The following is a 12,392-nucleotide window of genomic DNA, read 5'->3' on the forward strand; positions in this document are numbered from 1 at the left end:
CAAAAAATTTAGGGCCAACTTCGGTGTAGTGGGCGTAATGTTAGTTATCCCCCACTATATTTCATTGAAACTGACCTACCACATAGTAATACAATATTTATTATTAAGCTCTATGGGAGCTGCACTCATAATATTTTTTATCAAATCTAAATAAATACTGCAGGGACTGTATTGTGGGCACACATAAAAACTGATATAGGAATGAACTCAAATTATGTATTCTCTTTTGTATGGTAAAAATGACATTTCGATACATGCCATTTTATTTAGCTTGAGAGTTGCATTACAAATAATATAAATGCACTTTTTAAAATTTTTCTTTCTCCTAAAACCGAAAAGTTAGGTACTTATTAAATAAATAGTACTTTTGTTTATATAATATTAATCAATATTAACCCTTTTTCGCAGAAAAGAAATTGTTTTAATTTATATATATATATATATATATATATATATAAAGCATAGCAGTACGAAAATTACCCACCCGAAATAAGATAAAATTGACTAGCAGAAAAATGCCGACATTGATATTATTTGACGAGAAATCTATTTATTACATTTTTATTATTAATAACTATAGAAGTATAATATATTGTGAACTATATATTCTTAGATTTGGCACAATCTATAACTTACTTTAATAAACAGTCTCCTGTAGGATTAGTGAATGTCAAGTACAACTTGAACGCGTCGAAAGGGTATTTTTATTTTCAAGAACATTTAAAAAGGGTATTCGTTTTCAAATTTCGTTTCATTCGTACTATTCGGCTACTTTTGCGTACTGCGCTTTCCTTGTCTACACTAAAATGATAACAGCTTCGAGCTTTAAATAAACGTGGCCACATTATTATGTAGCGAAAGTTCCATTAGAAGTATATGGACACTAATATTGGCAATTTGCCTGGCATTGTACTGTATCGGCAAGAATAATAATCTTAATAGTAACAATCATTTTTTATTAGGTTCGAGGGCTCTTTGGCAGTTTGCTCTCTCCCTTTTGCAGCCCGAGTCAGCGGTTAAGGAGGTCACAACGAGAATTCGTTCGCAGATTCATTCATTCACTCATGGCGGCGCCCGTGCAGTGCCGATAAAGGCATTGTGTTTTTTCAGAAATCTGTGAATTGTGAATTGGTAAGTGCTCGTAAATTACTGACCCCATTTCATTTATAGATTGGGCGAGATATTTGACTGGACGATTCGTATACTCATGCTTCTGACAAAACTGTTATTCTGGGTGTAAGCCCATTTGCTAGTCTGTAATACTTTTCTCACTAGCGCCATTCGGCTACGTGGAAAACTACGACCGTTTATTACGCTAAATAGTTTTCGTTCGCTAATATTGAAACATAAAAAAGGCATCCAATCAACTTTAACTTTGGTAATCAGTGCAAAACGACGACCTGTTTTGGCGCCTTGCAGCAACCTGGCGGCGAGGAGGCTGCGACGTGTGAGTGAGTGAGTTGCTGTCGAGCGCTACGTTCGTACGCGGTCGGCACTTCGATGTTGTTGTTGCCGCTACTCCTGTAGTAGTACAACGATACGCAGTTATAAGGTGATGACGATTTACATAAATCAATGATGAAGGCAACATAAGCTAAGAGTCAACTTTCGACAGAAGTAATTGGGTTCTATCAAATGGGAATTGCAGTAAAGTGGCAGGCAAGGGCGCTTCGCTAAATGTAAAAAACTTAAAGAATGCTTTCGTGTACTTGTTCAACTGAAAAAGTTGGTTTCTTTGCCTGAATCGAAACATCCTGGCATAATAACAGAAACTAGCCGAAATGATAAATTTGGCGATCCCTTGATCTCTATCAGCTGGTTAGGGTAGGAAATGGCGCGATTCCTTTATAGACTGCTGCCTAGACTGACAACGCCGATTAGTCAATTGACGTTATTTACAACCAAACTGAAACTATGGAAATTATGGTCGTAACTTTGAGTATTATGTAAAAAAAAGTGGAACAAGACACGATTTGTGTAGCTTATTGCCAATAAATTGCTATTTGTAGCAATAAGATACCTCAAAGGTTGAAAGAGAATTTTACAAATAATTATATTTTTTTACTAATTATCACGATAAGGAAATACGCGATGAGCCGGTTGTACCAATCGGAAAGTGCAACAAACAACAAAGAAAAAAAACTACCAAAAGCGATAACATGATGGAGATATCAGAGCATGATTTTTCATGAAAATTTTTAAACGATGTACAACATTTGACTTCATCTTATGCATACTATCATTTATAACTTAATCTATAGAATTGTCTTTGAGGATGGGCTTAAATAGTGAGAAAAACAATTGCAATGCGCTAATTTGACTAGGTAGAAAGTTCCAAATAGTATAGGCTAAAGAACGAATCTGACGATTTCAAACATTATGAAAGCACGACGCAACTAATGATGAGAATCACTACCATAAGCGGTATTAGAGACGTACCAGATACTTATGACTACAGGTATTTGTCAAGAATGTGTTTTAAAATATCGAGACAAAACATTAAATGTTCAACGTAGAAGGCAAACGGCAGAATGTGCAGAGCTTTAAACATAAAACAGACTGTTTAGATGGTGGAAGGGGGAGTAGACATAAGTGCTTGTTTTTGAAGTTTATTATAGATTTCATTCTGTGATCGTGATTTAGGTCTAAGCATTCGATTCCGTAAATATCCATAACTCCAAGAAACACTTGCTTAAAAGAAAATATTTGTTGACTTCATATATGAGGTCGCAGTATGTTTCTCTTGCCCATTTGATTACACCAGAGACAATCTTCGGTCATATATATATATATATATATATATATATATATATATATATATATATGAAGTCTATATAATATAAGCATATAATTAGAGCAGTTCTTCTACAAAATAGGTAGTATGAGGCGTAATGTGCTACCAAGTCGCCTTGGAGTGTATTTGATTTTGTCAAATGATCTATTAGTAAAAAAAAAACTTCTCACTCACATGATTTCTTCACGTGAGTGAGAAGTTTTCAGGTGCGACCTCTGTATAATCACCGGATTCCTGTTGATATACCGCCCATTAATTTTATGTTAGTAATTTCAGCCGCAGCCACCCGATGGACGAGTGCTGTGGGCGAGGTGCTGCCGGGAGCTCGAGCAATCGGCCTTCATCCCCACATTACCGTCATCTAATCACCAATCTAACCTTAACGACGACATTCGGCGTCCCCTGCACTCGGCAGCAGGGAATAATCAGTGGTTTCAGTTGCGGTCCTTCCTCTATCTTATCTCCATATTTGTTTAGCCATAGCTGTTCTCGTTGTTGGAACTTCTACTGGCCATCTAAGACTGACTCATCGGTGGAGCTGTTTGTTGATACAGCAGTTGGAGGCTTACAAATCGCGCTAAACAGGCTACCTAAAGCCCTAGTTACATTAAAAAGTGCTACTGCTGCAAGTTCAACGCTTACGTTAAGGTCTCGTAAATCTAAGAAATTTAACAAATTGCAACCTTGTTGTTCCACTTATAACTGGACGGTGGCACGACCATTTTAAATAAAAATATGAATCGTCCAGGAGTTCCTTTAGACCCATTGCCTTTGGGAGCAGGAACCGGGGGCCCGTTTAGCGGAGATCGGCTACAAGAGCTTAGCGCACTTCTAGGTCAAGTGGCTTCTAGAAGAGCTCAATCACAACGGGGTGTAGAGGCAGTGATCAAGGCACGAGAAAGGGCACTACTTGAGAAGAAGATTTCGTCGTCGACCAAGTAAGTGTATGATAATTATATTTCTCTCTTCAGATAAAAATTAAATGTGTATCGAATTCAAAAAAGGTATACATAGTCGTGAAGATTACAACAGTTTATATAGGGCTCACATAAATTATTCAATTTCTAACAAAAAGGGTTTCTTTCATCTATATAGTATAACCTTTGGTTGTCCAGTCTCTTAGGTTGTACGATATGCCCGAAATGATAACAAAGAGCACTGTACACGTTTATTGGCAAATCTACTTATTAATGAAATCGTTGCGTTAGGGAATATAATCAGAAAGGTGGTTCAGTTATAAAGAGAACATAATGTGCAATAGCCAGAATGTATATATATATATATATATTTTTTTTTTTTGAGAAATCTTGTTTCATGTTTTTATGCGGTGTGATCAAAATGTAAACTGTTTCGATTCCCCCCAATACAATTGTTGGGGGACTCGAAACAGTTTTATATATAATATATACGAAATTTATATTAACTCACTTATTCTTTTTGGCTTTTCTTAAGTAATTAGTGAGTAACATCCTGTGCAGAACAATGTGTTGAATTCAAATTTTAAAGGTGACGGGTGGGTATGGTATCGGACTTCCGGCTGGAATTAAGTGATTTTTTTTTCCTTTGAGATTTTGATTCAGCTTTTGAGAATCATATTTGATCAATGCAAAATCGGTATACTCTTTTCCCGTAATATAATTATTATGTAAATCCAAACTTGTTAATTCTAGTAGATAATATTGCCTCTTACGAGGGTCATCCTATTTTAGCAGACAGATTTTAGCCCTATCAAAAAAACGTATCTCAGTTTCATATATCTTAGTATTGTCCCATATTTATTTTCGAAATGCTGTTTCTTATTTTAGAAATTAGCAATCATATTCTAGTTAATTAAAGGCTACTGCCCTCTCTGCTACCACTTATGATGATATATTTTGAACATTGGCCTCAACTAGAGATACGATGCTTCTATGATCTTAGTTTGCAATACACTGACCTGTATTACAAACGAGGCTGCAATGTATTGCAAGGAAAATTGTTCTGCGCATATGGATAGCGTTTTAGACTAAAAAATTTAACAATTCCTAGCGGTATGTTTGGCAATTCGCTAAATATAATAAACTTGTTTTATGGGTTGATTTGTTAGGTCCAAGTTGAAGGGATGCTATCGGGGTGCCATCGAAGACTGTGAGCAGGAGGAGAACTCTCTGCGAAAATCGTTGTCGCTAATTCAGGATATTCAAACAGCCTCATGGGCAAAAAGAAGTACACAGCGCGCTGATCGCCCTCAGGGTGCATTACGTCGAGGGGCTCAAATGCAATTGTTACGCATGTGGGCCATGCAATTGCCTTTGTGGGTGCCGTCGAATAGCGAAAAACCGCCTCCCCTCTGCGGCGCCATTCCCGCTGAACCAAATTACGTAGCTAAGGTCGAGGACATGGTGGCTGCCTTGGTGAAAAACACTGACTCCGGTGAAGGCACCGAAGAGGACGAAAACTGGATTCTTGCCAAGGTTTTTATCTTGCTAACACATTCAAAACAAGGAAATCATCTGTGTATCATTAAAATCAAAATTACGGAATATCCAGATAACATAAATTTTTCATGGAACACTAATTGTTTATAGAAATATTGTTGTATGAAGCTCTCAAATTAAACGCCAAGTTTTGCTCGGAAATGTAAGCAAACCTCTTTGACTTTTATCGGTAACGTTGCGTTGTTGTGATTTATTTTAAAAAATCGCATTATGAACCGATATTAATATATATGCTTTTGTAAGCTTACGTAAATCGAACCTCACTGCATATGTTTCAATACTCGCCGCTAGGTGTCTCATTATAATCCAACGTCATGCAAATATGAAGTAGACGATATAGATGTAGAAGGACGGGAAAGGCATCTGGTATCACGCAGGAGGGTCATTCCACTGCCGCTGCTACGGGCCAACCCTATAACGCATCCTGAGGCAATATTTCCGAAAGGAACGCTTGTAAATGCTCTCTATCCACAAACTACGTGTTTCTACAGGTATGTAACGTGCATACGAATATATGTTCATTTGCTCGGCATATATTTATATATATATAAGCCAGGAGACTAGAGCCAATTAAATCAATTAGTATTTCATATACACCCATCCAATTACAGTAACTGCAAATTAATTTTAAAAACCTATTGTTGAAATAAAGCTATTCTACATTTACTGTCATCAGAAAATCAATTAATATTAGGATTCTAAAGCAAATTTTATCTTTTCTGATCTTTATTTAAACTACTGAACTGGGGTCTTTATGCATATAGCGTTCGTTGACGAAATGAATCCAAAAAACTAGTCCCGGTTTACGACTCCTAATAATTAGTAAAAATTACATATTGAGATATATTTTTGTGTGAAAGTTTATGTACAGAGTTGCATAACTAATGTACAGCTTTTAGAGGAGGTCGAATCTCGAACGTAAACAATTTGGAAACCTTGGTGCGTCACTTTGACGGTAATGTATTAGAATTCTACCGTTTGAAGCCCGTCAACAACATACCTATATTTATTTTTATTACCTTTTCTTAAGGCAGAAATATGTGTTTCTCAATATAAGCAGGAGTATCAAGAGAACTCAAAAACGTATGTACTTATTTTAGGGCTTTGGTGGATGAAATTCCTCTGGGTCCACAAGAGGAGTACAGCGTTTTGTTTGAAGACACCAATTATCCAGAAGGTTACTCACCAGCTATGCACGTGGCCCAGAGATACGTGATATGCTGTAAGGATCAACGGAAGAAATGATCCAGTGAATTTGCACATCTTCACCATCACTTGTAAAGAAATGCATTTCTTTTAGCTGAAGATGTGTAAGCCTTAGATATTCTCACAGTGTGAGGTCCGGGAACGAATGTTTCGATTATGCTTATGCGTACTCTATGTATGCACATGCAAGACATCTTTACTGCGTGCTTGAAACTTGCTACAATAAGATATAAGTGCTCCCAGAGAAGCATGCATTACAAAATAGTTAGCAGATTTTTGTAAATATACAAATACATGTACAACCATACACAGCAAAACAACCAGCATTGATGGATTCTGTGATTGTTTTGGGGTCACCAGGTACAGAACACCTATGGCAATGTAGGAGGGCATAATGCATAATGCGCAGAATAGTAGGCTCTTCTCCTATCCAGTATGAATGAATACTCTTTTAGAAGGCAGTCCAAAAATGTGTATCTTCAACATCCATTACATTTATATATAGTTATAGTTTTGTATTTATTTTTAATCAGAGAATTATCTGGAGATACCAGGAAAATGTTAACATTAATTGATTAATATGATCGGAGTCGGCCAAATAATATGTCATCTTTTTCCTCATGTCAAGACAAATGCAATTCTTGTAATTAAAACTTAGGATATTCGGTCATGTATCACGAAAATCCAGCTTTGAATGTTTGTTTTGATCCGAGCTCGGTTCATTCTTTTTGGTGATTGCTTTATAATTCAGTTAGGCAAAGAACGTATTTGTACGTTACTTAGTGTGTTAAATAAGGGCCTCCTTAAACATATTTTGACAGCCCTACAAAACCTAATTTGCTATGTCCTACAAGTTAAAAGGTGTTAATTGAAGGTTGAGCAGACTGTTTTTCTGAGAAGCCTCGTAGTTATTGTACTGTATATTTTTCTTTAAGGAAAAAATTTTTAAAAAAGAAATGGTTTTGGTGCCAATCGACGTTTTGTAGAGCAGATGGCTTTATTAAGCCATCTGCTCAATTAGCCGTGATTATATATCTATATATAGCATGTGATACTACGCAGGTGTCCATAATACTTGAGAAAAGTTTAAAAATCTCTGATATTTCTATGCATCTGATGGCCAAGGTGCTGGAGTCCAGAGCTTGAATGTTGATTACAAAAAATGAGAATAAACTGTTATAGTCATTAAGTTAGTTGGAAAGTCGCAGGACCATCATTTTGGTAGTCTAATGACATCATCGAAGCAGAAGACAGCTTTTGCCCACAAGAAGATATTCTATGATAGTTATTATAATAATTATCATTGTTTTTATTGCTATTATTAATTGATAATAACGTTAATATCATTTGAGGCCTATATATACCATGCTCGGTTTATCACCGTTGTTTACCAAAAGTTAACGCTTGCCAGTAGCGTTTGTGTAGATATTGTTGACTTCTTCGTCTAACATTGAATTATAGAGATACCGTCTGAAAATGGGCGCTAAAAATACACGCCTATAGAAAAGGAAGTGAATAGTAATATAAGGATACAAAATATAAATTATTAAAGATGAATATATAATGCGTATACGTATATACGCATGTGTGTATGTGAGTAAAACTGGATGAATACGAGATATGGCCAAATAATGTACATAATGAGATCAGAAAAGTGAATAGAGGAGCCTGTTAATTGTCTGCTAAAACTATGTCACCATAATAAGATCAATATGATACAGTTAAACCCAACAACACGAACGATAACAACAACAGCACACAAAAACAACAGAAAATCCGTTGTTGTTACCGTCTACATTAGTTTTTCTGATAATTGGAACTCAGTAAGTTAGCAACATCATAGTACTTACAATGTATAAAACAGTCATATTTATTTAAAGTGTATTGATCTGTATGAAACGAAAGCATAGGATATTGTTGATGTTATAGGCAGTTGCGCTTGCAAAAGTGTACAAATCTCCATCGGGCAATCTTGTATATATTTTTGTACCGTGCATACCGTTCTTAAAAGCGGCGCTGCATTTTTTTTTTCGAAACGGTTGCACACGCAGGACAGTGTCCAAATGGCTAGTTGGTGGAGGCAAAAAGCCAAATAAAACGCGTCTTCTAAGCTAATCTCTAGAAATTTCAACCGGACTGGCTAGCAGTTACTACAGCATGAAAAGCAATTTTATATAATACAATTGCGAAGACAATAAAGAACTATCACGTTGTGGGTGATCTGTTTATTGATGAATTGCGTCTTCAATAAACTGAAGTGTGGCCACTAATGCGAGGTGATCAGAAGGCAGGAGGGGGCTGGGAATGGCCAAGTACTCGGTGTGGGCGACGACCTCATGCGGAGGGAGGGGAATCACACAGGTCACTGATAGCTCCTAAGAGAAAGAAATAAACAAAACACTTGTAGAATTAGAGTATGTATAATTTCATAAAAAATATAATGAGACAGATACACCACACACTAGCTTGTTTATGCATTAATTATTTTAAAATCGAGAAATGACATATCGAGAAAATGTTTTCAAATTTAAATGTGACCAAAGGAGAGCCGAAAATTAGGCCCTGATGTAGATCCATGCTTCAAGTTAATCATTTTGGTCGATAGAAAGCTCAGAATTATCTAGTCTGTACGTCAAAATGTTTGTTCTTACAATTATTCAATGAGCAAGATACGGTATATATCATTTACGTCTTTTATCATTACATCTTTATTGATTATAAAAGAAATACTACGATAAACACTAACAAAGAGTTGTGCCTTCACCAATCGTTTGTTGATAAGTAATATGTGGTTTGACATAGGTAAGTCTAGAAGCTTTTCTTATAGATATATATTTTTTTATTCTTGGCCAATCTTCGCCATGTATTGCTGTTTAGTCTCCGTCTCTGAAGCCTTTTGGACGTAACTACGGAAGCCGTGAAGAGTGCGCCTCTTAATAACGCAGCCGCTTATTTTCATCTGGTATTGTTGGTATTTTTCCTTTCATAGGGGGCATCTCTTCCCTCCGCGACAGAGGCGTTTCACCATTTGGTATCCTGAGTTAACACCGTCATTCTTGCTGTTTCGCTAGATTTCCAATAAAATTCCTTTTGCAAAAATGCCCAAATTCGAGCGCGCAGCTTACGACAAACTTATTTATTTGATACCAGCCTTGCTGTCGCTTTAACCATTATCGGAACTTAAATTAAATATGCACGCTAAAGTCGTATATATTGGTTCGATAATATAAAATTAATATAAATTGAAATTCTTTCACAGAAGCATAGCATCTGTCTAGCTAAAAATTTTGAGTGAGGATTGATCCGACTATTAGCAATAAAATCTGATAATCTTTTATTAAATGTCTGTGGGTTCATAATATAAGTTTAAAGTTATAGTTCTCCTTAATATAACCTCCTTAATATAAGCCGTAACTGGGAACTTTACAGCATTCTCACTAGTATATTATGCGATTGAACTTCGTTGATCTAATGCATCAATATGCCCTGAGCTTACAGTAAAAAAGCCAAAAGAGTGGTTCAAACTCGTCTATGTCAGAGAAAGTATACTATGTACTAGTGTTGTCAATGAAAAATAAGTAAATGCACAATTTTCTAGCATCGGGTTAAGAATTAAATTTAGGCATGCTTTTCATTCATGACACAACTACTTCTTGTGGAGAGAATAAGATTGTATGGGCTAAAATTCACACACTAACGTTGAGGACAATCCGCGCAATGAATGAATTGAAGGGAAGAAGTAACTAGTATTACTTCTTCCCTTCAATTCATTCATTTTCATTTTGATTAACATATACTAGTATGTTAATGGGCTCAGCGCAATTCGCTGATTTTTGTAAAAATAGTAATTGAAACATTTATTCCGTTGACCCATATAGCCTCACAAAATGGGGTTAAATGAAGCTATAAGTTATATTAACTTAACGGCATTGAAACCTGTATAACTATTATGATTATGGAAGCCTTTGGTATAATTATCCATAATAAATACTTTAAGATCAGCATTCGTGGCTTGCAATGTCATATACGCTTATATATGCTGGCTCACTCTGGTTAGTGTAGCGCACCGAGTGGTAATGTAAAAGTAAATCAATGTAATGTAATGATTTCCATAAAATGCTCCTCGTTTTCATTTTCTCGTTGGAAATGTGACATTTGACATTATAGCAGAAAAAGGAGCTAATTACCTTGCTCTCTTATTATTTACCAAACATTTGATGAAATAAGAAGAAAAACATTACTATATATAGTTCCTGGACTCAGCTTAAGGAATACTGTTTAAATTTGATTATGACGTTACACTTTCCGCATGCTACAGTTCAAGGTATGTATCTGACGATTATTGCAAAGCTGAATTTGAAAAGTAGAAAAAACTTGATGAGACTAACGTTATACGATTCCGTAGCGTTTTTAAACTATAAAATACCAAGCGTTTTATTGAAATATACTTGCTCATGTTCGCGGAGCTTTGCTACTATAAGAATGACTGAAAATTAGATCGTTCGAAGGTACGTATTGCTGGGCTAATAATAAAACCGCGTATTTTAAATTAGAACGGGAGTGATTACTACCTTGGAATAAAAGATATAATCCAGACATCCTTTAAAATCCACTGTGTAGTTGGTGTAATCCGGCGTCCCGTACGCCGAGCGGAGCGTTTCGTGAATACTAGCTGTTAAACCGGACACTGCCTCCTCCTCACCTAAAAGCGTATCGTGTTATAGAGGCATCTCGTCATTTGATAAGCGAACAGGCACGGCATTGTTATATAATATTTAAGTAGTATTGCACGCCCCATGGTGTAGTGCTTGAAACGCTGTGTTGGGCTATACTTAAACAAAATAATTCGTGTGTCGCATCCTTCTCGAACTTAAAACTGCCGGTCACAGACGCCCGAAAGTGGCATGTATCATACGCGTGTTTATTGTGACTCGCTAGGTTCAAAGCCATACGGCACATTAGCGGAATAAATCATAATGGGTGTAAATATATTATCGCATTGAGTTTAAGAGTTTTGGATTGTAGCGCATTTGTTCTTATATTTATGCTTTCTCTCTCATCCAAAATGATGAGGGCCTACGTAAGTTTTAAGAGAAACGCCACTGACAAGATTTTTTCATATCAAGTATTCATAATATTCATTCAATGATTTTGATGTAACTTACTGCTTTTCCAGTCAGCAAGACTATGAGGTACTTCTCCCGTTGTGAAGAGTCGATATACGCCAAATTCAGGACAGCTATTAAAATCTCCACAGAAGAGGAGGGCACACTTGGCATCACTCTAAAATAGAGAGCATCAACGTTGTAATAGAAATGGTAATCAGTTGCCTGATTTTATCCTTCCATCGTACTTCATTAAATTTTCTCCTAGAGCCACGACACACTGTGAACATTATTCTTAGTGAAAAAGATGGTGTATTTCAGAGTGTAAGGGAGCCATAGACGGGGATGGAAAAGTTATCTACAGCAGCGAAACCTAATTACAAGGAAATCTTCGCCAAAACAATGTACTGTTAGCTTACATAAACTTGTTTTACTTAACAGTAATTTTAAATCACAGATTTTATGTATGGATCACACATCAATCAAATGAAATCACATAATCAAATGGAATGACGACCGTGTATATTACACACGTACAAAGCATATGGAATATTAACATTTGACACCAAAATATTTGAATGACTATCTTGTCCTATCTAGTTGCCGAAAAAGGCAGCTTTATCTATAGCTAGTGTCCTCTTAATGCGGTCCTCTAATTATCCGTTCAAAGTGGAAAGGCCTAGCGAAAGCGAATCTAATGCAGTAATAATTTCAAGGTCCTTCAACGTCTTCTGAGAGCCGGTGTTGAGTCAATTATCTTGCCAGTTACCTTTTGCTTTCCACGGTCCTTTTAAGACACCGACCATATAT

The 12,392-nt window shown here is 36.2% G+C and overlaps 1 protein-coding gene, 1 long non-coding RNA gene and 1 other non-coding gene across 5 annotated transcripts; 1 reads left to right on the forward strand and 2 right to left on the reverse strand.

Annotated features, from left to right (window-relative positions):
* Positions 1-1,026: 1,026 nt before the first annotated feature.
* On the reverse strand, positions 1,027-3,017 carry LOC111272367 (uncharacterized). The gene is made up of 3 exons (XR_015315712.1): positions 2,969-3,017; positions 1,401-1,521; positions 1,027-1,114 (listed from the first exon to the last, which is right to left on the reverse strand). It is a non-coding gene; the product is annotated as an uncharacterized LOC111272367 (long non-coding RNA).
* Sgf29 (SAGA-associated factor 29) lies at positions 1,069-8,709 on the forward strand. 3 transcript variants are annotated; one of them, XM_022853787.1, is made up of 5 exons: positions 1,069-1,131; positions 3,062-3,732; positions 4,881-5,247; positions 5,563-5,762; positions 6,372-8,709. In XM_022853787.1, exons 2-5 carry the CDS (start codon positions 3,530-3,532, stop codon positions 6,514-6,516), a joined length of 915 nt encoding a protein of 304 aa, XP_022709522.1. In that variant the 5' UTR covers positions 1,069-1,131; positions 3,062-3,529; the 3' UTR covers positions 6,517-8,709. The 3 variants fall into 3 exon arrangements, with proteins under 3 accessions (XP_022709522.1, XP_022709521.1, XP_022709523.1); XM_022853786.2 differs by lacking the exon at positions 1,069-1,131 and adding an exon at positions 1,461-1,552; XM_022853788.1 differs by lacking the exon at positions 1,069-1,131 and adding an exon at positions 1,495-1,552 and having other exon boundaries at positions 3,071-3,732.
* Positions 8,324-12,353, reverse strand: LOC111272366 (uncharacterized). The gene is made up of 3 exons (XR_015315713.1): positions 11,643-12,353; positions 11,049-11,179; positions 8,324-8,852 (listed from the first exon to the last, which is right to left on the reverse strand). It is a non-coding gene; the product is annotated as an uncharacterized LOC111272366 (transcript).
* Positions 12,354-12,392: the final 39 nt, after the last annotated feature.

Source organism: Varroa jacobsoni, unplaced genomic scaffold, assembly GCF_002532875.2.
Source record: "Varroa jacobsoni isolate VJ856 unplaced genomic scaffold, vjacob_1.0 contig02075, whole genome shotgun sequence".
NCBI lineage: Eukaryota > Metazoa > Arthropoda > Arachnida > Mesostigmata > Varroidae > Varroa > Varroa jacobsoni.

What these genes read in the sequence shown, in the direction of transcription:
- Sgf29 (XM_022853787.1), top strand. Translation starts at nt 3,530, where the DNA reads ATGAATCGTCCAGGAGTTCCTTTAGACCCATTGCCTTTGGGAGCAGGA. An exon ending in AAAACTGGATTCTTGCCAAG is followed by an intron (nt 5,248 to 5,562) that starts GTTTTTATCTTG and finishes ACTCGCCGCTAG; the next exon opens with GTGTCTCATTATAATCCAAC. An exon ending in CAAACTACGTGTTTCTACAG is followed by an intron (nt 5,763 to 6,371) that starts GTATGTAACGTG and finishes TACTTATTTTAG; the next exon opens with GGCTTTGGTGGATGAAATTC.